Consider the following 24,813-nt stretch of genomic DNA (forward strand, 5'->3'; position numbering starts at 1 on the left):
TTTCCTCAGCCATCTCAAGCACCTTGGCACGGTCAATCTGGATGCCACTATTAGCATCCACATTCAATACGGAATCAGCAATATCTTAGGCCAACAGAGGGTGGGGGCGCACCGATCGTGAGTGTCAGCTTTGTTCCTGTCGAGAAGATGGAGCCCTTCTATATAGCCGTTTTCGGCGCCCTTGCGGCGATCGCAGCAGTTCTGGAGTTGACGAAGAGCAAAAGCACCTCGACTGACAACACCAGCAAAGAGTTCTCCCGGTTCAGGAGTAACTACGTGCTTGTGTACTCGCTCATGATGGGTGCGTTTTTCTGAAAAATCACCCTCTGATCAGACTGGAAGACGTCGCCGTAGAGGACATACAAAATGCAAATATGCAGAAGGAACAAATGCACAATGCCCCAGCCGGACAGTGAATAAACTGGAATGAGTCATAACCCCACCCAAATTGCAAGTTGGCACCAAGGCTGGTCATTTGTGCCTGCCATTACGTGAAAGAGTCATCCCGTCAGCGTCCTTGCGTAGACTTGCCATCATTATGGCGATCTCATGGGTGAAGGCTGGGTTCACACATTTGCTGTGCCAATGAATGCTTTGCTCCTTCAGTCATGCGCAGCTCCTCTGTCTCTGTCATGACAGCCAGGATGAGCAGGCCTTCAGAAAGTTTTAACACAACTTATCTCTTCCTATTGGGCCCTTGTTCCGACCCGTGTTTAAGATCTTCTCGGTTTCAGATCTGCTGTGCTGACATCAGTTGTGCATCTTGCGTGCAGCTGGCGACTGGCTGCAGGGGCCCTACGTGTACGCGCTGTACCAGCACTACGGCTTTGACCGCAGCGACATCGGCCGCCTGTTCATTGCGGGCTTTGGCTCCTCCATGATTTTCGGCACCATCGTTGGCTCCCTTGCTGACAAAACGTGCGCTGCCTCCCCCTCTCCTTGAATCTTTGGGCCGGCCTGGGTGGAATCCATGCGGGAGGTTTGCTGTAATGGACACAGGCTGACTGTAGCACCTTGCCCGCGAAGAGGCTCCAGCTCTATTGTTGCCACGAGGGCATGTTGAGAAGTTACTATTTGAATGCTGAGTACGGTGGATCTCGGGCATTCATCGTTGCTCTGTGCTGATGGGCTTTGTCCCAAGTGGCAGAAAGTAACGTGCCAGCATACCTCTTATTTCACTAGCACATTGAGGCTAGAAGCAGTGTCGCCGTCCAATGCGCAGGGACCACCAATATTTATCCTACAGCATTGCTTTGAATTGCTGTGCCCAGCTGGCGGGGGGCGGTGTAACACTGAGCACCGTGCCCACGGTTGATTGGGCCTTGCTTGAATGTGGCAAGTCCATCATGGGGTAGAATTTTGGCAGGTTTGCGTTGGCGCTTGTCTGCAGATGCACCTTGCCTCTTGGCAGGAAATGCGTGTAATATAAATTACAATTGCTTTGCATGCACTTCACTAGAGTTGAAGGGTGGATGTGCTGTTTGGCAGGGGGAGGAAGAAGGCAGCGCTGACATACGTCGTCACATATGTCATCGGGTGCGCGACTAAGCACTGGGATGTGTTTGGCGTGCTGCTGGTGGGGCGCCTGTTCTGTGGCGTTGCCACCTCCCTGCTCTACTCCGCCTTCGAGTCCTGGCTGGTCGCCGAGCACTTCAAGGTGTGTTTCTTGCACAGTCAGAAATAGGCATGCATGGCTGCGAGTGGAGCTTTGCCAGTCTTTGCCAGTATCCCAAGCCTCCACATACTGTTGCATACAAGGAATGCAGATTCTGGCCACCCAATTCGAGGATATGCGTGTTTGCAAGAGATTCACAGATCCCATGTGCTCTGATTGACACAGAAAACGGCCTTGCACCCTGCATAAACCCCGTGTGCTTCCCCGCGTATGAGACCATTGTGTCTCGTGATTACCTGTAGCGGTACTTTCCTGTCTGCTGGGCAAATGCGACCGTAGTGCAATTTCTTCAAAGGAAAACACTACGAGGCAGCCCTTTCTCCATACATGGCGCTTGCACTGCCTTGCATGTCTTTACTCTTCACTCTTCACATGGCTGATTGCATTATTGCCTGACTCACTGCGCCTGCCTGTCCTTTGCAGCGCGGCTACGACGGCGAGTGGCTGGGCGGGACCTTCTCGCGCGCAGTCTTCCTGGGCAACGGCCTCATCGCGATTCTGGCCGGCCTCATCGCGCACTCCCTAGTGGAGACGCTCTCTTTCGGCCCCGTGGCGCCGTTTGACGCGGCCGCGATTGTGATGTTGTCGGGCGGAGCCGTCGTGGCCTTTTCCTGGACGGAAAATTACGGCGACTGCAGCGACCGTAAGAGCTTTGGCGAGCAGCTGCGCGCCGGCGCACACGCCATCTACAGCAGTGCGTGCCCCCTTTTCCTGAAGTGTTCTGGGGGATTTTAGGGCTGTCGTTTGCTTGGCAGATGGTAAAAGCCATCCACAGCAATGCGCAGCCCCTCTAATGATGGGATGTTTGTAGGGCTGCTGTTTGCATGTCAGATGGCAGAAAATGGCTCCTTACTGATGAATGTGTGGCTGGGCGTTGTCAGTGTAGTGCATCTAAAAGTCTGTCATGCCTCCTAATTTCTCTCTTTCATGGTGCACACTCTCTCAATCTTGCTCAAATCTGCCTGTATGAACCACCTCTTTCACTGGGCCCTTTGAGGATCCGTTAAAGGCACCAGGCACCTCATTTGTGTACAGTGGCTGAGAGCATCTCACTGCCGTTGGCCCGCATGGCTGTGTCGCTGTGCACGCAATAAAAGTCTCCGAAAGTGAGGAAATATACTAACTGGTCTCTGCCTCGTGCACGTGCAGATCAGAAGATAGCGCTGCTGGGCGCGATGCAGTCGCTGTTTGAGGGCAGCATGTACACGTTCGTGTTCCTGTGGACGCCCGCGCTCAGCCCCAAGGGCGAGCACCTGCCCCACGGCATGATCTTCGCATGCTTCATGGTGCGAACGCATGCCCTTAGCTGTCTCATCCACAACCCTGGATGTCCCTCAAATCTCCCCTGCAAAATCACATCTGCACATTGCACATCAGTCATGTGTGTGCTGTCTGTCCCTGCCAGAAGGGTCCTGCTGTCATAGTAGCTCATTGCATGCGGACAGAGTTGACAAAGCATGATCTTCGCCTGCTTCATCGTGCGAGCCTTGCCCCAAATGGTTGATGGCTGATGCTCATCAGGCAATGGTTTCGTTGTTCTGCAACGATTTCTGTGTAGGGCCTGTGCCCACGCAGTGCGCCCTCAAGGTTCTCAGCTATTAGCTCATCCGCATTCCACGCAGTGGCTGGCTTATGGTGGCTGCTGAAGTAATCGGCGGTGCACACGATATGCTCCTTACTGCAAACTTCTGATCCATGCATGCATCCTGATGTGGCCTGGTGCCCAGGCGGGTGTGTGTGTCAATTTCCTTCTTTTCCGGGCCCGACGCAGATTTTGGCACATGTGTGATGCCCTGGCACATTGCCGTCTTATAGGCGCCCATGCTGACCTGACACGTTGCCTGTTTTAGCACGCATGCTGACCTTGCACATTGCCTGTTTTGGCGCGCACATGCTGACATTGCACGTCGCCTGTCCAGGTGGCGTCCATGGCCGGCTCGGCGCTAGCCGGGCGACTCCTGGCGCCGTCGGCCGGCAATATCCGCGTCGAGCGCTACATGCAGACCGTGTTCGCCGTGTCCGCCGTCGCTCTGTTTGTGCCGGTCATCTTCAACCGCACCCAGACGCCCGAGGCTGACTCCCTCAATGCCGACGCGCCGGGTGAGCGCTGCAGTCTCACTTGAATGACGTCTGGTGGTGTAGACCGTGTAGGAGATTATTATTATTATTATTATTATTACATGCTTTTCCTGCCAAGAGGCAAGGTGCGTCTTGCAGACAAGCTGCAGTCGAAGGCTTCCATAATCCTACCCCTTGTTGGACTCGCCAGATCCAAGCAAGACCCAATCAATTGTGGGCACGGTGCTCAGTATTTATATCGTTCCCCGCTAGCCGGGGCCAGCCGGGTGTAGGAAATAGTCATAATCAAATCATGTACCATGCAAGATGTGCTGTCATGGCCGGTGAGGCATTGGATCAGACAATGTCGGGGATATGCCTTTCAAAATGACGTTCAAGGAAAGGTTCACAGTGTATGATATAGCACGTGTATTCTGACTAGCTGGCAGCTACAAGTCTGCCCAGTGTCTTTTTAGAGACAGGCAAGTGGGGCACATGCTGGGTGTGCTGTTGTGCTCTTTCAGCCAAGTGCAAAGTACAAAAGGACCTGAAGACCTTATGAACATTGCAGGCAAGGCTCACTCAAGCTGGAAGGCTGCTGGGCATATACTGTTTCGATTCTCGTTTTCAGGTTTATTCTTTGAAGGCCGGCATGCGTGTGCGCAGGCATCTCGTGGGAGGGGCAGGTCCAGCTGGCGGCGTTCTGCGTGTTTGAATTCTGCGTCGGCCTCTTCTGGCCATCCATGATGAAGATGCGCAGCCAGCACGTGCCCGAGGAAATGCGTGCCACCATCATCAACTTCTTCCGCATTCCCCTCAATGCCTTTGTCTGCATCGTCCTCTACAACGTGCGCCCTGTCTGCAGCTTTCTCCCTGCTTGGGCTTTCTCTCTCTCTCAAAGACCATCCTGTCATGCACACCATCATGAATATGCTATTCCAGGCTTTGAGGCCATGATGGGAGTAGAGTGCTGTAAACTCCTGGCAGCTCCTTGCATTTCTGTCTGGGAAATGATGATACAATATGTAGTATCCTTTGATCCAGGAATGATGATTCTTATGTCCTGCCCTAAGCAGGTCCTTCCGTCTCTTTGCGAAAGCCTTGATCAAGCAACCTTTGTCAAGAGCTGTTCAAGATGGCATGCCACCATGCCTGTATCAGCCTTCCTGCCAACTGCCAGAAACGACCCCTCGTGGGCTGAGATGTCTGGACATGATCTGCAACGCCAGTCACATGCTGAACATTCCAAACATTCTCAATTGATCAGTGTCCTGGTGTACCGTACAGGGTGTAAATCAATGATTGTGCTGCTGCAGGTGTCTAGTTTCCCTCTATCGACGATGTTTGGCATGTGCTCGGCCTTCCTGGCAGTCTGTGCCATCTGCCAGCGCCGTCTGGACCGAGTGGTGCACGCCGAGAAGGGCCAGGAGCTGGCAGACTCCAACGCCTCTCTCCTTGGCTCCAAATCCCTGCCCTCCAAGGGCTCCCCCGGGGGACTCGGCTCGCGCAAAACACCCATCGACAACCTCTGAGGACAGGGTGAGATGGGCGGACCCGGACCCCCCATCAAGCAATTACTAAGGTTGTCAGTCACTGGCGGTGCGAACTACGCTGCCTGGGGCGCGCAAGACCCCCTCGATGACCGGTGAGGAGGGGGGTGAGTCAACCTTGGTAACGCCTGTGTAAGGAGTCAGTCACGCGAAGAATGCTGCCTCTTTAGGGAACTCCCCGGCTTGCGCAAGGCCCCCCTCGACAAAGTATGAGGGAGGGGGTTCCCTTCCTGAGCGGTGACTGAGGCTGACGGCCAAGGGATACCCCGGGGTCGCGCAAGACCCCCCTGGACAGCCCGCCCGGGGGGGTTGAGACACTCTAGAAGAGCCTTAGTCAGCGCCTGGTCGGAGCTGGGGGATCTTGGGTGATGCGGTGGGCCCGTCCCAATGACATGAGGGGGGGTCCCAGCGGTAAGGATGCTTGCTCGCCAGCGGGGGGCCTTTCTTGGTCATCACATGCGCTGCGGTGGCATTGGGTGAGAAGTGGGAAGGTCTGGTGCGGAAAATGTGGAAGTGATTGCATGACCTCGGCCGGTGGTTGCCTCTGAGTGCTGCCGTCTTGGGCTGTCCCGTTGTTAAAGCAATTGGGCCTTGTCTGCTCATAGAACATACTCGAAGCGACGTCGCATATGCCTAGGAATTCTCTGTAGGAGAAAAAGCTGTTGAACCAGAAAATGATGTGAACACTTCAGCAGGCCACCTGCCTGGAGGTTGGAATGATGAGTAAACCTTATGGAAAAGATATGGACAATTTTGCTGGAAATGTCAGCTGCAACGCCCTTTTGCTGTGAGAAGGACTAGTTGTGCATGCATGCGTGCATAGCTGCGCAGCCCTGTTCAAGGTGACATGGCAGCAATCTAGCATGCTGATGTCAGCAGTATTCTCAACTTGCCAGCATCACAAGGCCCAGCCTTTGCAGCAGTCGAAGTTTCCCTGAAGCACTTCCTCGCAGTCAGAGTGCTTCAGGGAAACCTTGAAGCATGTCCTACAGGTACAAGAGCCTGTGCTGCATTGTGGGCTGGCTGCATACTGAATGCCTGTCCAGACAGCTGTTGATGGTTTGCCAGATATCTGTGTGTAACGTCACCACAGGCTGTGAGTCAAAGCTGAGCTTTCTGCAGACGTCTGCATAAGTAAAGTAGTCGACCGTCTATTTACCAGTAATGATGTCAACAGCTGTTAAGAAGGGCACCAGGACTCACGCCAACTGCTCTATAGCAGCATCTGTAGGGACCGGAGCTTGTCCCGCAGTCCCCCAATGAGCGGTAGCTGCCTGCTCGTTGCGCGGCACACCACCTTTGAGGAAACCCATCAGCGGATTGGTGTGGCACCATAGTTGCACCATGCGGATTCGGCCATTTGGCATACGGTGAATATTCGGTCGTATATTCGGTGTTTTGGGCCAAAATAGGCCGTTTTTGACCGTATTTTGTATATTTTAAAACCGTATGACCGTATATTCGGCCGTATATACGGTCCCCAAAAAGTGTTCTGACCGAATGGTGCAACTATGTGTAGCACTCCTTAAACTGCGCATCAAGCATCAGCATCTACTTGCTGTTCAGCAGGCTCCGGCACACTGGCAACTTGTCCCGCAGCGCCCTGCCCGGCAGCTGCCGCCAGCTTCGCGGCAGCTGCCGCCAGGTCCCGGACGCTGGCCGCAAGGTTGTCCTTGGCTATCTGCAGGAGCATGCCATTCACTGCCGCCCCCACATCCAGCTGCTTGCCACTCTGCTGCTTCTCCTGCACAGCGCAGTGTGACAAGCTGCAGTCGCACCGATATCATATAAGCATCTGTCTGCAAGATGTTGATTGCTGCACCGCTCCTCTCCACATGGGGTGAAGCCCTGGGTTCACACTGCATGCACCCCAACAGATCGCAGCGCTGCAGCTGCCATCCTTGCTGTCATGCAAATGGCACCTTGCGGAAGTTCCACTTTGCTAATATCTCTACATCATTCGATGCCCACTCTTCGCACGCACTCCTCTCACATCCACCAGGGATACTGGATTGTTATCAGTGTCACTGAAAGCTTGAAATCACATCACTATTTGCTGCAAACCAAGCTCGAGGCAGTGGAAGGACAAGGGGAAGGACTCTGAACAGCTGAAACTCAAGCCATAGTGAGGGAAGTGACCTGCAGCCAGTCTGCGGCCTGAGGTGGGATGAGCACTTCCACCCGCTTCTGCTGCAGCGTTGCACTCGCAGCCGCCATTGCTGCCTGCACTGCGCTCTTCGCCTGTTCTGGGCCCAGCTGCGCGCCAGCACACAACTGAATGAGCACTGGCAATGTGAAAACCACCCGGGTTCATTTTGTTGGCGACGTTCTTTCAACATGCCTCAGTGCAAGTCCCTCTAAAAGGCATCAGGGAACACGCAAGAAGCTCTTTTGAAGACGGCATGACAACAGTCCAGTCCGCTTGCTCTCCTGCATCTGTCCTACCTATTATTAACGACCAGAAACAGATGTTGCAACAGGGTAGCTCTTACCGAGCGCATCCTTTCATGCAGCCCCTCTCAAAATCATTTCCTGTAAGCCAGATGAAAGATGACTCATCCCTCATTCCGAAATAGGATGCGGCCGCACCTTTTTTTGCAGCCCCTCTTTCAGCAATTGAACCGTGTCTTGGTCCTCCGGCGGCGTTGCCTCCCCCGGCCCCACCACTTCCGCCCCTTTTACACCCCTTTCTTCCTCTAAACCCTCCCTCTCAACTCCCTCGCCCTCGCCCACCCCTCCCACACCACTCCCAACATCCCCTCTTGCACTGCCGTCCCCTGCCTTGTCCCCTTGTAAACAAGGCCTCTGCTGTCCTTCACTATGACTATTTCCCTTTCTCTCCTCGCTGTTCTCCCCCTGAGAAAACCCTGAATCCGTATCTTCCCCCAGTACAGGATGCCAGCTACAGCTGCCCTGATCTCCATCAACCCCGCTAGCCTCTTCAGCCTCGCTCGGCTGCAAACAGGCTTCAGTAGCGGCCGATGAGTCACTGGCTGAAGCGACCGGCTCGCCTGCTGAGGAGACAGGCGCGCCAGTGCCGGCCGGACAGGCATCTATGGGCGGCTGAGCTGGCGCTGACATGGCGGCCGCCGCCTGATCAGGCGCGAGCGCCTTTAGAGACCCCCGCAGCCGCCCGGTGGCGTCGGCGAGGGTTCTCCGTAGGGTTTCCGCGGCCGCGGCGGGGAGCAGAACCGAGGGTATGTCGGGGTGGTTAGTATCGTCGCCACCCATCTGCATGAGCCACTCCTCGTTGCTAAGGACGATCGCTGCATTTGCGCCTGCCGCCTGTGCGTTTGCCACCTGCGCATGCGAGCACTGCATAAGCAGATTGTCCTTGATATGGCCGCATTTGCCACACACAAGGAGACGAGTGCAAGCTCTGCATTAGCACACTGGGTACTGCCAATGACTGACATGAGTGCAATTGCAGTCTAATGATGTGCAAGGTTCCGAGCTGGACGAAGTGCATCCATGGATATCATTGTCCCCATGTGGAAAAGCTAATGGCGACGGCGCTGCGGCATCTACCAACAGTGGCAACTAGCAACCAGTGCGAGGCAGTCAGGCTCACCTTCAAGGCAAACATGCAGCCGCCCCTCTTTAAGACGACCATGGAACCTTTGGTGTCCGGGCTCTCAGCAAGGCTGTGGCACCCGTCCGATGGCGATCCCAACACCAGGTCACCTGCGCAGCTCACGAGAGTCTTACTATCTCTGGGTCCAGATAAATCTGCAATGTGTTCAGGACAATATGTGACACACAGCCCCTATACTGGTCCGAGTCATTCAAGCTGGAAGTTGCACGTGGAAAGGCAGAAGCAACAGCTTAGTAGACAGACCAGGTTTGCACTGCATATTATTTGCAAGCCGCACTGGCACAATATGCAAAACAAGCCAGGTCTCTCCACCAAGCAGTCCAGTCAGCACTCACCACATGCATGCTGAGTGACGTGGCAGGTCTACAATCGCATTGTAGACCTGACACGTCTAAAAAAACAAATTGCCTTTGGCAGCTCACCTGACACGATACAGCCTCCCTCCATGCCGCCTTCACAGCTGCTGTCCAGCGCTGGTCCAAATGAGGCGCCAGCCCCTGCCAGAGAAAACTTAAAGTCTTTCCCATCCGCCCCCTGCAGTGCAAAAATAAAACATTGATGAATGTGTCCTATGCTCTGCCTCTCAACTGAGTAGCGCTTACGCCCCAGGGTATATCTACATCTGCCTATCTATCTTCGATCTTGGTGCCCTTTTATGCACAAATAACAAAATGTGCCACAGGTCTTCCTTCAACCAGCACCTCCCCAAGAAAGCAGGTCGCTGCTGCTGAAACATCCACGATCTGAGCTCCTCTGCTCATTGAGTAGCAAAAGGCATGCAGCATTAGTAATGTCAGTCTGACCCCTCTCAAAGGACGCCACCTGGCCGGAGACGTGGAGCTCCAAAAAGTGTTCCGGGGCCTCCTCTCCGGGGGAGTTCCCTCCCTGCACCGCCAAACTTGTCGCCGCTGCGTCCATCTGTGTGAACTGCACGATGACTGCGTCCGGTGGCAGAGATTGCATCTTTGCTGGCGGCAGGTCGGCCACCACTTCTAGGTGGTAGCATATCAGCTGGCCTCTTTCGTCCGCCTGCAGCGCAGTACAGTTCTATATTTTCTCATCTATAATCTTTTTTAGTTCATTGTTTTCTGGCTTGGAGCGCTGGAAATACTGATGCTAAAACCCATCGTGCAGGCATTTTCCCGCAGGTGATAGACTAGGCTTTGAAGCACCCCGCGGGCTCACAAACCTCGCTTTTCCGGGGTTTTGAAGAGGACACAGAATGTCATGTTGTGAGGCCATCCAGATCTGTGCGCAGGCATAGCGCACCAGCACAGCCCAACAATGTGACATGCAATGAGCCACGAAGAATGCCAGTATCAATCTATCAAGAGGCGCGCCTGCAGTCTGCAGAGAATTTGGCGCGGCGGAACCTGAGCTGCTGCAGGCGTCGTGCAGTTCTCCCCTCTACAGGCCGCCTCCCGAGCTGCACAGAGCACATGAGAGGTTGTTAAGCAAATAACATCCCTGTGCAAGGGCTTCCTTTTTCACAAAGAGGCTTTTGGCCCCATGCCACCTGTGGCGTGATTCCTAATCGGACATCGAGACAGGCTCATCCCAGAATAATATGAGTGTGTGCGCTGCTGCCCCGAGGCATCCGTGGTGATAGCGAAATTCTCTTTGCGCGAAAGGTCTTGCTTTACTCGCGACGCACGGTGTCTTCTGAAACAGATTGTGCCGATACGGACACAGTTGCAAGAGTGCCCTTCTGCGCACCTGCACGCGCGCGCATGTCAGCCATCGCGCGGGTGACAACTCGGCATGCGGTGCATTTTCTCCGTCGCAACAGCGCCGCGTCGGGGGCGGCCAGCGGCAGCAGAGGGAACGCCTCTCGCAGCGCCGCGTCCGCCGCAGCCGTCTCCGCCTGATAATTGTGCAGAAAACAGATTTCTCAGTTCCCCGGGGTTTTACAAAAGTTCCGCATATTGCTTATGGCAGGACTGTGCCAACATGTCGCATGTGCTGCACAAAGTGTATTATTTATGTATTTATTTTTAATATGTTGTGTGTGTGTGTACTTTGTGCAGCGCTAGAAATATGCGCATGAGGTGTAATGGTGAGAGGCACGCAAAATCTTGGCCATACTTCTGCAGGCTTTGTTGCTAGAGAACAGAAGAGAAAAGCCAGATATTTGGAAACCCCTTTAGGATATCCTTCATGGTTCAGCAGATTGAAGGTTCTGGTGTTAATGGAAACGTACCGCTGGCCGGGCCGCGCACAGCGCCGCGCAGTTCGTCGGCGTTGCCTCCGTCCAGGGTACTGAACTGACAATTCCTCCCACACTTGTATTCCGTTTCCCTGCGCCAAGAGCATGGTATCCTTCATGGCCAGCAAACCCTCGATCTCTCCGTGAAACAGTCCTCATGCTTATCGCCTGCCTCAGTACGATATTTGCAATTTCAAAAAGTAGAGCATTCCAGAATTTATGCTACCTCAAGCCACTACCAGGGATCACCTATCAGCGTTCTGCCCCCTCCAACGCCTTCATTCCCCTCCGCATCGCCTTCCACACCCCCTGCTATAGCTCGCTCCCCCTGCCGCCCCTCAGAGGTCTTGGGGAGCCTACATTCACCCCCAACATCTCCTGAATCTCCAGGGGAGGCCAGCACAGGCAGCAGGTGGCCCTCGGTCGAGAAGATGTAGTGGTCCGGCAGCGCTGTGGCGTTAGAGTTCAGGAGATAGAGGTATTTGGTGGTCTCCGACAGAAAGAAGCTCTCCATCGTGTCCTCCAAGGCGCCTGCATGACATGAACGTACTCATTTTTCGGGCACTACACGAGCACACAATTCTGCAGTGTGGCCAGGTCCGATGCAGAGGACAAAGTTTGCGATCTCTGGTGAGCTCAAATGGAAAACGTTTCTCAAATGGGCCCGAGTGTGAAGTACTGCTTGACTTGCGAGGCTGCCGGAGAAATCCACTATCCTTCCAACTATCCTCTATCAAGCAGCCTGCCAACAGTCTTGCCAAACCACAACACACCGACAGACAGATGAAGCAGCTGGACTGACTGAAGCTAGTCATGAACTTCCCAGCATGCAGAGCGCGCACCCGTGGCCACGTCAGCTACAGAGGCAAAGCCACACTTTTGCCGGTTGTGCTCGGCCAGGGTCGACTGGAACAAGCGGCCGGCTTCAAGGTATGCGCCGTCCCCCGTGGCCGCGTGCAGTAGGTATGTGCTCTCTATCAGCTCCGGCCGCAGCGGGTAGCCCTGGCGCGGCAAAAAAGAAAAAATGGCCGTTTTGCTTTGCGGGTGAGCGGGGTTGAACCGATGACTTCCGATGCATCACAGGTTTCACACAGATGTGTGACGCTGGCTTGAACGGTGAACTCATGCATGCAATGCCTGCATGCACAGGCTTGAGGAATGACCATGCAGGCTGAGTTACTGTGTCATGCTCCTTGCAAATCTAGATGCAGTGCTGCGATACTGTGTCTAAAGGCTTTGCAGCCATTTGAAACAAACGCTGTGTAGTATATGATTGTTTGGACAAAATGGTGCAATCTACATTGCCCACGAAGCGATGCAGTAGCACAGTAAGCCGCCTCGGCGGGTTACTGTCCACCTATAAAGCCTCCAAAATGCACCCTCAAGTTTTTTTCACAGCAAAGTAGCGTTGCCATAAGGTGGCTTTCAACGCACCCTCTGCAGCGGGTGCCGCTGTGTGACACCGGCGTCAAAGAGCTCTGGCAGCCAGCCAAAGGTCTTCCATGCAGCCGTCCAATTGCCATGCAGCAGCGCAGCATCGTCTGTCTGGCCTGTGCACAGCAATTCTATCTTTTATATTTATGCTGGCAAGAGGATGACAAAGCATGGAGAGGGACTTCCTTTCTTACCTCTGTGTATAGGCAGCTGTGTGAAGGAAATGCTTTAAAATTTGACAAAGAAAAATAAGCGACGACAACAGCAGCTACAGAAAATTTTGTAAGAAGACATCACCGGAACAATTTTTTGGGACCCAATCTACTTCCTTTCCCTCATTTCTGCCTTCAATAGTGTCCAATATGCCTCAAAATCATAAGTGTTCCATTACTAAACGGGCATTATCAAGGCCGCAGTAAGAGAAAATTAAGTAAACCGGGTGCCAGGATGTCCCAGGCAATGCAATGGCAACGCATGCAGGTTGGGTTATCCCAGGCAGGGGTTACTACATCCCCTGGTTACATATACTCTAGTGCTCATTATAAAACCCCCAACCCCAGCGGTGCGGGAAAGTGTTCAAAGCAACATTCAGGGATCTTCCTGACTCCCAAAACACCAGGGTCATGCTAAATTGGATTGCGCTTGTCGAGAGGTTTTTCATTCTGGTCTCAAAATCATTATAGGGTTTATATATCGGGAGGTAGGGTCTTATTTATTCACCCTTTTTAGCCAAAAATGTTTAGTGATTTTGGGTCTTACAATGTGAATGTCAGTAGACCCCCCTGTCCCCCGCAAAGAAAGAGGGGCGCACCAATGAGCGCCTGCAGCCCCGGCCAGAAAGCTGACAGGGACGAGATCCAGGGCTGCATGACAACGCCGCTGTGCAGATGCACCTCCCCCAGCCAGCCGCGCGCGGCCCAGCCGGCATCGGCCGGGCGCAGGTGCCGCATAGCTGCCGCATACAGATTCGAAAACATGTTCAAATACTCCTCGTCTCCAAACTGGAGGTACGCCTGCGCAGACGGGCACACGACATGACAGTTGCACATTTAAAATCCTGTAGTGGAGAGGGAAACCCAAATCACATTCATGCAGCTTGCAGAGGTACCAAACTGTATCTCATATGCTCAGATGCAGCAATGGGACCATACCATACATCCCAGAAGTTTGACTCTGTGGCTGACAAATCTGCACCATTTTTATCAAACGAGTTTTGCCACTGAGGAAGCTCTGCTTCCCTATCAAGACCCCTGAGTACTGAATTTACAGCTTGTCCATGAAACATCATCCTAGATCTGAAAACAGTAAATATTCAGGGCTTCACCTTGAGCAGGTACTCATAGAAGGAGTCCACGCCCGCGCCGATGCTGGCATCGAGTCGCTCCCAGTTGAGGCTGTCCGCGTTCAGTGTGTTGCCCACCAGGCCAGTCGCCGTGCTGCGGATGCCTGCGCGAACCCAATGCAATCAGTACTCCTCTGCTGATGCTGCGAGTCAGGAGAGAGCATGCGCAATAATTGGCCGAACAGGCGTCAGCCGCATACAAAGTGCCTCACAAACACAGCTGAAGATTGGTGTGCCCAAAGCTGCGCAAGTTTCACTGCCTTCAGCCAAAGGGCAGAAACCAAGAGATCTTACTCCTTTCCCCATGGTTTCGATTGATTCAACACTTGTGTTGCATGTCTGACGGGCTGATGTCAGCACCCTTCAGCAGCGGTACAAATCCGAAATACTGTAGATGACCGTGGACATGGGAATGCTGGGGAAATGGAGATGCATGCCACCCACCATACACCTGCCGGGCGGCATGCAGCGCCTTGTGCTCGTAGACAGGATTCCCAGTCAGGCGTGATAGAAGGCCGAGCTCCAGCAGCAGCGTGCCGGCACATGCCGTGCATGTGACGCGCGTCTCCCCGGCAGGCACGCCCTGCACGACGGCATGTGCGCGCATGTGAGCACATCGCGTCGCATCAAAGCACTTTAAGCCAGATAGGTGCGTGTTTAGATGCAGATGCAAAAAGACACCAGGCAATGAGGCATGAGGGGCACTGTCCTGTTCTCAACACTTGCAAGAAATTAATTAATGGTCTTTTATTTTCATTGGCTATTGGTTATGTCTGTTTGAAGGTGCTCTTCCTGCCTTAAATCAACAGGTTATGTTACATAGAGTCAGCTGCAGCCGCAGAGAGAAAGAGAGAGAGTCAAGACACCTTTCTGAGATTGACCCAGGACAGGGGGATCCCTGAGGGGGTCTCGAATGCCGGCAGCAGGCGGTCCCCTAAGTCTGTGGCCAGCCTAAGCAGGCCACCGCTGTACTCTGGCATGATTGCTGCATTGCGCGTCAGCAGCACATGCGTTGACAGCAGGCCGCCTGAACACAACGCCAATCTTAACACCAGTCTGAGCAAGTGAATGTTTCTCTACTATACCTTCTTCAGCCAGACAGTCCACAGAAATTTCCGGCACAGCAGTGGTTGAACCCAAGAATTTGCAAGGATCCTGCCACACCTTGGCTTCCCACGCCGTCATGGTAATCAAGAATGAGCAGCACAACAGAAAACAGCAAGGCATATTTCTCTGCGATGTCACAATGTGAAGGAGGCAATAGCAAGGATTCGTCACAGCAAACATGCGACTTACCTAGCGCTCTGATGGTGAGCTCAAAAACATGCACCCGCTTGTCCAGGTCAAAGCTGATGTTCTGCTCCAGCCACCTGACCGCCTCCACTAGCTGCCTCTCCCCACCCATCAGCTGCACAGCACACATGAATTTACTATTGTTTTTGTTGTGCCTACCACCAATCTATCTTGAATCTCCGACTCAAGATGGACTATGCAACAAAGCCGGCATGCATGCAACTTGCAAGATCATTTCCAGCACGGGCCCATAAGACAAACCCTGCCACCTTCGCCGTTAATAAGCACAGAATGAAGACAACACCACATTCTGGGCAATTTGAGTAGGCTGTGAGTCAGGGGCAGTTTTTATTAGATTAAGGGCCCTGGTGACTCACCAGCAGGGTGTCGAGGGAATCAATGAGGGTTATGGCAATGCCCCCCTGTGAGTCATGCCCCCGGCAGCTGATTGGCCGCACCTCATCCTGCCCAATGAGACATCCATCAACACGTGCTACTACATCTCACAAAAATTATTTCATCAAGCTCTCTTTGGACAAAAGCAGCCATAGCGAGAGGGACGGAAGTGCATGGCAAGATTTTGCATGCCATGTCACAGTGTTGTATCCGCGCCGTTGCTGAAAGAGCAGTGAATGCTACCCAGGTCCTCCAGAGAAGGAAGTGTATGCAAACACCTTTGGGAGGCCATGCTTGAGGTAGTTGTCAAAGCCGAAGAAGAACATCTCCCGGGCTTCATCCCTGCGCAGACACAAGCGCATCATCAGCCCCATCAGCATGCATGCTGGTGGCAAGGCACTGCTACCTACTTCCAAACCTGCAGTGATCAACTGCACAAGGAGAGAGAATGATATCCACACAGCGATAGACTATGAGAGATATCTGGTAGCGCACCTCAGCGCTCGCTGCTCAGTGGGACCCACGGGGCCGCTCCTAGCGAACCACCTCCCCTGGCGCACCACAGCAATTGTTCTTAATGAGATTTCACGGACCCACATTCATTTCCATGACAGCTGTTTGTGCATCTCGATAGGTCTTGATCTGCATGCAAGGGAGTGAAGATGCATCTGCATGCAGTTGGTGAGCACCAAAAATGTGACTTGCCTCAAAGAGCCGGCTGTCAGATGTGCCATCCTGAGCCAGGGCCCAGCTGCTGCTGCTGCTCAGCAGGATGCATGCCAGGAGGAACACCTTGGGACACGATTGTAAGAAAGGTAGTGAGTACTTAAGCGTCCAGCGCAGTGCAGTGATCATGCACAGGCACTTCTACTCTCTGAAGGTAATGAAACTCTGAACGCCTCAAGATCGATGCGCAAATGCTAGAACTTATCAACACAAGACTGCTCGCGAACCTGGTGCTGCGCTGACGGATTTCTGCCTTTGAGAAAGGACCCGATAGAGAGCCCTTGCCCATATCCAAGAACATGGGCAGCGCTCCATGGACGCAACGAGGTCATGCAAAATCTATATTATCCAGTAGTGAAGCATTGAAGGCTGAAGCTATATCACTTGCTGCCACTCAGCTTTAGCATCGAGTAATCCATGGGTTCTATTTCATAATTTCGCACCGTCTACAACATGGCATGGCTAGATTTAATTGAGATGCTTTTGAACATTCTACACCATTGTAAGAACAACTTTGACATGTATTACTGCATATCTCTGTCCAGCGCGCTTTTGGGCAGAAGGGCAGACCATAACAGGTGACGGTTTCGGGTCAACTCCTCAATTCCCTTTCGATTTCCTAACGAAATATTTGAAGCTTAGTCTCTGCATCCATTAAGCAGAAAACTTTGGATTTCAAGGCAAGTGCTCAAGGGTCGGGACAAACGCATTTCCATCATACCTCTTGCATCGAGTTTATCCTGGCTCACTCGGCTCTAAAACACGCGTTCCGTCCTCCGGAAGGGAAGAGCTTTTCTGTCTTTCGCAGGGCGAAGCCATTTCACACTACGGTCTACAATTGGTTTTGATGTATAAGACGGCTGCTTCATCCCCCATCACTAGTACGGATATGAAAGAAAACAACAACAACGTTTCGAGGCAGCCAGCCACTTTGGGATGGAGAGAAAGGGGGCTAAGCCAAAGTCAAGCCGCCCAGAGCGTTGCTAAACGGAAATCTGAGAGCGGTGAAGGTAAGCTGCACTTGACAATATTTGCTGCAGATTCTGCATACTTTGCGAAGCTCGTGCAATTTAACTCCTGTGCACGCGTCGTAGGTACAAGCAACACAGATGTGGGAGTCTCAAGCGGCACTGCCGGCAGCTCAGACACCAGAATGCACCTCAGGTTGTCAAGCAGCTCTCTACTCATGCAAAGCCTGTCAGCATCCGGAGGGCAGGCTCCGTCCTCCCCTGACAGCGGAGTTATTTTGCCTCACACCTCACAGCAGCAGCCCTGGCAGCAGCAGGGATTAATTTCCAGCCGGTCAATCAGCCTGCAAGCAGGAATGGGCCCTAATGCAGCGAACACAAATGCAGCAGCTGCCGCAGAAGGAGCTACCACCCCCAGACAGCGCCCCTTGTCCCAATTCCAGAGTCCCTGGGCACGGCCTTATTCTGCAGATGCTTCTCAGGACAGCGCTGCTAGCAACAGCAGGATCAGCTCAATATTGTCAGAGGCAAATGCTGCGGTGCAGTCTGACTATAAAGATGGGACGCTGCAAGAAAAGCAGCTGAGTGAGGAATTGCCTCATGTAAACAGCCCGCCACAGACAGCCGTCCCCGAGTATTCCATTTTCTCCCCCACCCGGCAGCGCATGCTTGAGGAAACCCGGGGAGCGATCGCGCACAACCTATCAGCCACAGATGCAGTTAGAACAGCCAACAGGGAGAGTGGTGTCTACAACATTTCAGATCATGACGCGCCAAGTCATGAGCCCGAGGAAAAGCCGCGGACTGTGCTGTTTGGCAGACGCGCCGCAGCTTCCCTAGGTCCAACATTGGCGGCAGTTCCAAGCTTGGTAGCGGTTTCAGAATCAGAGGGCGGTCCTCGATTGGCGGCGGATCCAAATTTGGCGGCGGGTTTGAATTTGGCGACGGGGCCAAATTTGGCGGCAGCCGATCGGCGCGACTCCCTTGAGCTGCTGCCTGATCTGGACGAGCTGCTCCCGGACGGCGACATCAGCCATGCATGGAGCGCACGGCCTTCAAATCCAAAAAAGGATTTGAATCCACCCAAAGCCCAGCTCGGCAGCTTCACAGCGCGGTTGGGAGCAGCGTCATTCAGTCAGAAGCTCAGAAGCAGCGCTGCAGGTGTGAGGGATGCAGGCAGTGGGGAGAAGACTTCAGCAAGCTCTGCCAGTGGCCATACCGTGGCCACTGACCCAGCGGTTGATTGGGCCACAAACAAAAGTGCTCCAGTTGCTGCTGCAGAGGAGGAGAGCATCATTCACAATGCTGTAGTGATCACTGGAACGGCAATGGTCAAGGCAGCGGTGGTCTCAGATCAACACGATGATAGGAAGGGAATTGAACAAGTGCCTGCACACAGCTTGTCCACAGATCTCCACGGGGGAGAAGGCTTGCATGCTGATGAAAGCAGCTTGAAGGGGCAGCGCATGGATACCAACAGCGCCATGGAGGACAGGTGTAGACAATTGGAGAGCCGCTTGACAAGTGCGGAAACGAGATGCGCTGAGCTGGAGGCTGAGCTGGCGAAGAAGGAAGCCGCCGCGCAGCTGCAGGCCTCCGAGGCGGCACAGCTGTCGGCCAGGTGTGAGAGCCTGAACAGGCAACTGACAGACAGCAAAGCTGCTGCGCAGCTGGCACACTCTGCGAGGAGCCGCCTCGAGGAGAGGTCCCAGAAACTATCAGCAGAGTTCGTAGGTATGGGTGCTGCGATGGAAGCTCTGACAAATGAGCATGCTGCTGCGAGGACGAGGTGTGAGGAGTTGGAAGGGCTGTTGGTTGACAGGGAGTATGGGGTTGAGCAAGCATGGGAGGAGTTGGGTTTGGCGCAAGAGCGCTGTGAGGAGCTGCAACAGAAGCAAACTGAGGTAAGATCTGCATCACAGCGATGTACAAGGAATTTTGTTTGCCTTTATTGAACATGTAATCTGAATGCAAAAGCTGTACAAGAAGGGGAGCTTTATACATGAGGGGTTGCTTGCCCACTCTATCCACAAAGGCCTCATCACTGCGCAAGAGGGTGGCATGTTCATGACTGAGCGCAAGTGCAATATCAGCGTTTACAAACCTGCGCCTGTGGGGGGATTAGAAGTGAACTCGGAAGCCTTGCGGAATATCTGCTGCCTGTGCAACGTTGCATGAAAAGGCGTGCCCCTGCAAGTTGCATGACAGTGAGGTGAGTGTGGGTGTGCATGAATGGGGTGAGCAGGCAGAAACCAGATCCGAGGAGCTTGCAGCAAGAGAAGCTGAGCTGGAGCAAGCTAGCAAGCATCTTGAGGTGCAACGCAGCACTGCAGACAAGGACCGGCGTGATATTTCTGAAAGACACAGGTGACACTCTTGGCACTGCCTTTGTGCATGAATGAGCTCCCACTTGATTCTTTGTTTTGATGAAATGTCGATTAGAACACTGAGCATACAGGCACAGGCCCAGGACAGCCACAGAGAGTGCGGATATTTGCATATGAATCTGTGTTGGGTAGCCAATCTTGGTCATTGCATTGTGAGATATCTCAGAGTTGAAGAAGAGTTATTGCCAACAGGAAGCTGCAGGAAGTTGAGGCAGCTCTGCAGGCGAAGGAGGATCTGTGGGCGGCGCAGCAGCCGCGCATTGCAAAAGAGATCAAGCGTATGCGTACCTTACGTCGCAAATTACAGACAGCAAGCTAATTTTAAGCACTCGAGCTCAGTGGCAGGAATGTCGTTACATCACCGCAGCAGAACCCAGGATAAATGGTGTTCATATATAAATTTCATTCAAATTTGTACTTGAGGGGTGTATCTATTACTAATACATCAAGGCACGTTCATATTCGCGGTTTTTTTACTAGCCCACCCTACTTCAGCCGCAGCAGTCAAACCCAGCTGCGCTGTCTGTACGCTTGAGGTTCATCAGTAATGATCTGGATTTGCGCATGTATAAGCGCGGCAGGGTAAAATCCATTTGCAACTCCATCACATCTAACCCAAAATTCTGCCTCATTGCATTTTAGGCACTTCAGGCATTAAATAAACATCTAATAAGTACTTCAGGCTTCGAGTTCATACTTCATTGCGCCAGGCAATTGCCTTCCCCATGCAAATAGATATTTGCATTGGTCTTTATATATCACAATTTTGCATACCATCGTTTCCGGTGCAGCCATCCTGCAACTCCCATCCAGAAAACCACATCTGCAGCCGCCAGCGCCAAATCGCTTATTGCCCCCTCCCCAAACACTCTTTTAAACGCCCCCTCCACCGCCGAGAGCAGGTGGATTTCCCGGTCCCCCCAATAAATCCAGGGGATCGCCTTCTCCAGAATTTCATCCCCGGCATAGACTGCTATGCTGTTCATGCCTAGCCACATGAAAGGCGCTGCTACTCTTTCAAAGATCTTTGTAGGTGCCACTTCTGTAAATAAGTATACAAGTCCCAGGAAGGCTCCACTGGAACCAGCTGTCAGCAGCACAGAACTTGCCGAGTACCTGCAGCCACCAAAGAATTTATCAAGAAGGTCCATTCGGAACCTCATTCCCAGTATATTTGCTGGAGCGCAGCTGCATTGTTGTGAAGGGGTGGCGGATGACTCCCTGGCTTTACTCATCTCTGCCTGTTATTCAGGGCAGCAGTGCACAAGAGGCCCTTTCACTAGAAATAATTCACAGCACTTCTTGCCAAGCACCTTCCACAGCACTGCTTCTCATTTGCCATCCAATACCTGGACAGAAGGTTCACAGGCGCACCGGCAAACTTTCCTCATCACCCTGTACAAGGCATGCAGGGGGCTCTATATCTAACTTATAATCCCAGTCAGATATAGAGCCCCTTGGGGCATGACTTGGTGGTGTCTATTTGACTTTCGGTACCCCATACAGACATGTTAAATAGGACCTTCCCCGGGCGTGCCAAGGGAATTAACATGTGCTGCACAGGCGTGGGGGTGCAAGGATAGACCATGAAGCAGGGTGAATACAGCGCCAGGCCCATTTACAGCACTTGTTTAAATTATCCTCGGTCGAAGGGGGGGACACAAGGGGAATGACTCACAGGTTCTTGTTGGAGGGAACGGCCCCGGTGACGTGCAGCGCCAGGCCCATTACGGCAGTTGTATTCATTATCCCCCGGTCAAAGTGGGGGGGGCCAAGGGGAATGACTCACAGGTTCTTGTTGAAGGGAACGGCCCCGGTGACGTGGTCAAAGGGGGGGAAGGGGGGGTGACAAGGGGAATGACTCACAGGTTCTTGTTGAAGGGAACGGCCCCGGTGACGTGCAGCGCCAGGCCAAGCTCTGTCAGAAGCACGGATGCATAAGCCCAACTTCTCAACCGCGCGCGATGGCCGCGCAGTGTCAGCAGCACTGCGCCAAACCACAAGCCCAGAAACGTGCTCGCCAGGGCCCCGCTCAGCGTCGCAAACAGGCCCTGCCGCCAAAACATGGATATGTTGGACTAAAGATAGACCAATTATTCTGAGCTGCACTTTATAAGAGGCTCAAGAGCAGCCAGTCTTAAGGGAGTGTGCAGCTTAAAAGAGCCAGGGAGTCAATCAGGAGCAGCAACAAACATCTTATGGCGCCCGCTCTGCCTTGATGTATGCATTTTTCTTTCTCTGAATGAGGATCTAGTCTTGCAAGGGCTGCAGGGCAAGACACTGTCCATCGAGTAATGACCAGATTGCCACAGGCAGCGCGTGATAATAAAATTGGCAATTCGGTATTGGATCTGTCCAGGGAAGCGCCATTGCCATGCAACACCGATAAATCAAGTTTAGCAGGAAAAGACTTCCCATGACTGGGAGAAACGCCACCTGCATGCAACACACGCATGTGCATGCTGGAAGAACACAAATGATCACAAGGTCAGCATGCTCGATTATATTAATTACCTCAGGGTCCAGGTATTCACAGGGGGGGTTGGCACGCCGGCAGGAGGGCCAGGGGTAGAGATGGGAACGCCCCAGCAGCCGCGCATCCACATAAGCCGCCACATTACAGTCAGCCGTCAGCGCCGGTCGCGCCAAACACCCGGGCGGCCGCAGAAACAGCGCCATCCAATTGAATGCTGCAACGCACAAAAAAGTTTGAGAGTCTTTGGGGTTCAAGCTTTAGGCGAAACACTAGATTTTTTTTTAATTCTTCCTATCTCGTTGTAACACGCCTTTCCAATTCCTGGGACCCGGGCACATCACACAAACGGGCAGCTGCACAAAACAGCGCCACCCAATTGAACTCTGAAATGCACGCAGAACGTTTGTTTCACTCTGCTGTGATTGCTCTGATGCAAACATACTCTATTAACTATGTCTATCATTGCACTGGTTGGCAAGCTATGAGGACTTGGTGCATCAGACACCCGGGCGGCTGCACAAACAGCCCAGAGAATTTGAGCTTTGACATCAAGCTGTATTTATTAGGCCCGGCTATGCAGTTGGGATGAGTGTTTTATTGAACCCAACTCATGACCCCTTCTTGATTCGAAGGGGCAGCAAAGAGAGATCCTTAGAAGAAACCCGGCAATGATGCTATATCAGAGCAGACTTGATCCCAGGGCTGCACACTGATGACCACAATCAGAGATGATCCCAACTTGACATGTTGTATAGGTGCGTAGCCGAAGCACAAAGATGCAATGCATGTATGGTCTGGCGCGTACCAACAAATAATGCAGTGCCCAAGATCCACCAGAGCGCGTAGAATCTGAAGGGCGCCATCAGAGAGGCTGACTCATCACCACGGTCCAACAGACTCTGCACAGGCATGACTCGTTGGATCACGTCACCGATCATGCACAATTTTGCGAGGGACTGAGCTGTGCAGACGTCCACAGATTATCTTTTGAGGAGTGCTGAGTGCCAAACAGGCTGTCACAGATCAACATCCGCATGCCTCCGTCACCAATGTCTCCTTCCACAGCATTAGCATTACTGCATCTTTTGTCTCCAATGCAAAGTGGCCCAAGCAGAATATCTAGCAGGCATGCAGGGCTCATGTACTGAAATGGCAGAGATGGGCATGTGTGGTCCAGCCGCTTATGCAGACAGCTAACAATCCCTGAAAAAAAGTTTGGCAGCACTTGGAGAAATGAGCTACAAGGCAAGGGGGTCCGAGCACCTGCAGGCGGGGGCTGGGGGTCTGAGGGAGGTACAGCACAACGAGGGAGACGAGCGCAAAGCACAGCGCAATGCGCTGCAGCACGCCACAATATCGTAATCTCGACAGGTCCCAGGCAGGGAACGCCCCCGCCCCCACGCCGCCCTGGATCAGTAACCCCAGCCCCGCCAGCTTCCCTATGCGGGCCCACATTCACAGATGTTGAAGACCTGGTACACGGCATATGAGTATCCCGATATGCAACCAGCTCTTTGCTTTGCATGCCCTTCGTTGCATTCCTGCGTCGGAGGGATGTGCACGTTGTCCTGCAGATTATTTGCAGCTGCTGTCCAAGCTACATAATGCAGGGGTTGCAGGGATTTCATTCTAGTACACTGTATATAAAGTTTATATACAGTGTACTAGAACTGTTCATCTGGTCATCAGCCAATATTACACACACATCACCAGAGTCCCTGCAGTTCATGGGCAAGTAATAGATGCGCCATGGCCAATGCACTCTTCCATACTTGAACAATGTAGTACATGCCGGCGCACCTGTCCTGGCCAGAACTTTCCGCAGCAGCGGCCGGCGCGGTCCCGAGGCCCGGGGCCCGAGGGACAGCGCGACAGAGACTCCCACGAGCAGCAGGAAGCAGGGCATGACTAAGTCTGCCAGGTGGACTCCGTCCCATGCTGCATGCGCAACCCAGGGCACCTCGTGACCCGCGTGGTTCACAAACAGCATCAGCGCCATCGTGGCACCGCGAGCTATGTCGAGAAAGCGCAGCCTGTGCAATATTTCACATCTTTGTAATTTAGTACACGCTTCTGCTGCCAGAGGCATGGTGCCTAAGCCGACAAGCTGCAGGTAAACGCTGCCACAATCCTACCTCTTCTTGAACGGGCCAGAGCAAGCAAGACCCAATCAACCGTGGGCACGGTGCTCAGTCTATACACCGTCCATTGCCAGCTTGGGCCAAAGATATACCACATGTCACATCATATATGACAGCAGACTCAGCGCATGGGTGTGCACAAAACTCTGATAATGTTGGATCAGACACAAGGTCACAGCAAACCCATACCCATATCCGGTGTACTATGTAAGTCTTACATGCATGCATGTAATGGTATGCTTGGATATTTAAGTTGGCTGCGATAGTCTGAGAAAAGCCATAGGCAAATGGGCACTTACATCACTGCAAAGTTTATATAGCTGACAACGGAGCAAGCTCTTAAAGTGCGTTTTGGAGATCTTCAGGAACCTGATCAAACACTTTATAGACAGGCAAAGACAACACCTCTGCAGTGGCTGGTTTGGGAGCTCCTCATCCTTGGAGCGCAGCCTCCGCAGAATTGGCTCTGGTTGGGCCCCTGTCGCATGATCTACGGGAGCAAATCGGCCGTGAGGGCCGCTGGGCGGGAGCCCGCCCGTCTCAAGGTGCAGATCGCCCTGGCTCTC

General features: G+C 53.1%; 3 protein-coding genes across 3 annotated transcripts; 1 reads left to right on the forward strand and 2 right to left on the reverse strand.

The window, feature by feature from the left end:
• Nucleotides 1-147: 147 nt before the first annotated feature.
• On the forward strand, nucleotides 148-6,378 carry COCSUDRAFT_47597 (DUF791-domain-containing protein; the record flags this gene model as incomplete). The annotated part of the gene is made up of 8 exons (XM_005647040.1): nucleotides 148-301; nucleotides 774-918; nucleotides 1,489-1,657; nucleotides 2,099-2,369; nucleotides 2,825-2,961; nucleotides 3,595-3,775; nucleotides 4,400-4,581; nucleotides 5,050-6,378. The coding sequence occupies 8 exons, from the start codon at nucleotides 148-150 to the stop codon at nucleotides 5,263-5,265; spliced, it is 1,455 nt and encodes a 484-aa protein (XP_005647097.1). The 3' UTR covers nucleotides 5,266-6,378.
• Nucleotides 6,379-11,319: 4,941 nt separating this feature from the next.
• COCSUDRAFT_16188 (glycoside hydrolase) lies at nucleotides 11,320-15,911 on the reverse strand (the record flags this gene model as incomplete). Its single annotated transcript, XM_005647041.1, has 10 exons — nucleotides 11,320-11,615; nucleotides 11,927-12,086; nucleotides 12,519-12,634; nucleotides 13,330-13,531; nucleotides 13,843-13,964; nucleotides 14,305-14,443; nucleotides 14,727-14,887; nucleotides 15,157-15,268; nucleotides 15,531-15,617; nucleotides 15,828-15,911. 10 exons carry the CDS (start codon nucleotides 15,909-15,911, stop codon nucleotides 11,320-11,322), a joined length of 1,479 nt encoding a protein of 492 aa, XP_005647098.1.
• A 4,477-nt stretch (nucleotides 15,912-20,388) lies between these two features.
• Nucleotides 20,389-24,105, reverse strand: COCSUDRAFT_42235 (hypothetical protein; the record flags this gene model as incomplete). The annotated part of the gene is made up of 6 exons (XM_005647042.1): nucleotides 20,389-20,746; nucleotides 21,497-21,681; nucleotides 22,145-22,320; nucleotides 22,912-23,005; nucleotides 23,370-23,545; nucleotides 23,907-24,105. 6 exons carry the CDS (start codon nucleotides 24,103-24,105, stop codon nucleotides 20,389-20,391), a joined length of 1,188 nt encoding a protein of 395 aa, XP_005647099.1.
• Between the last annotated feature and the right edge of the window lie 708 nt (nucleotides 24,106-24,813).

The sequence above is a fragment of the Coccomyxa subellipsoidea genome (genome assembly GCF_000258705.1).
Source record: "Coccomyxa subellipsoidea C-169, whole genome shotgun sequence".
Lineage (NCBI taxonomy): Eukaryota > Viridiplantae > Chlorophyta > Trebouxiophyceae > Coccomyxaceae > Coccomyxa > Coccomyxa subellipsoidea.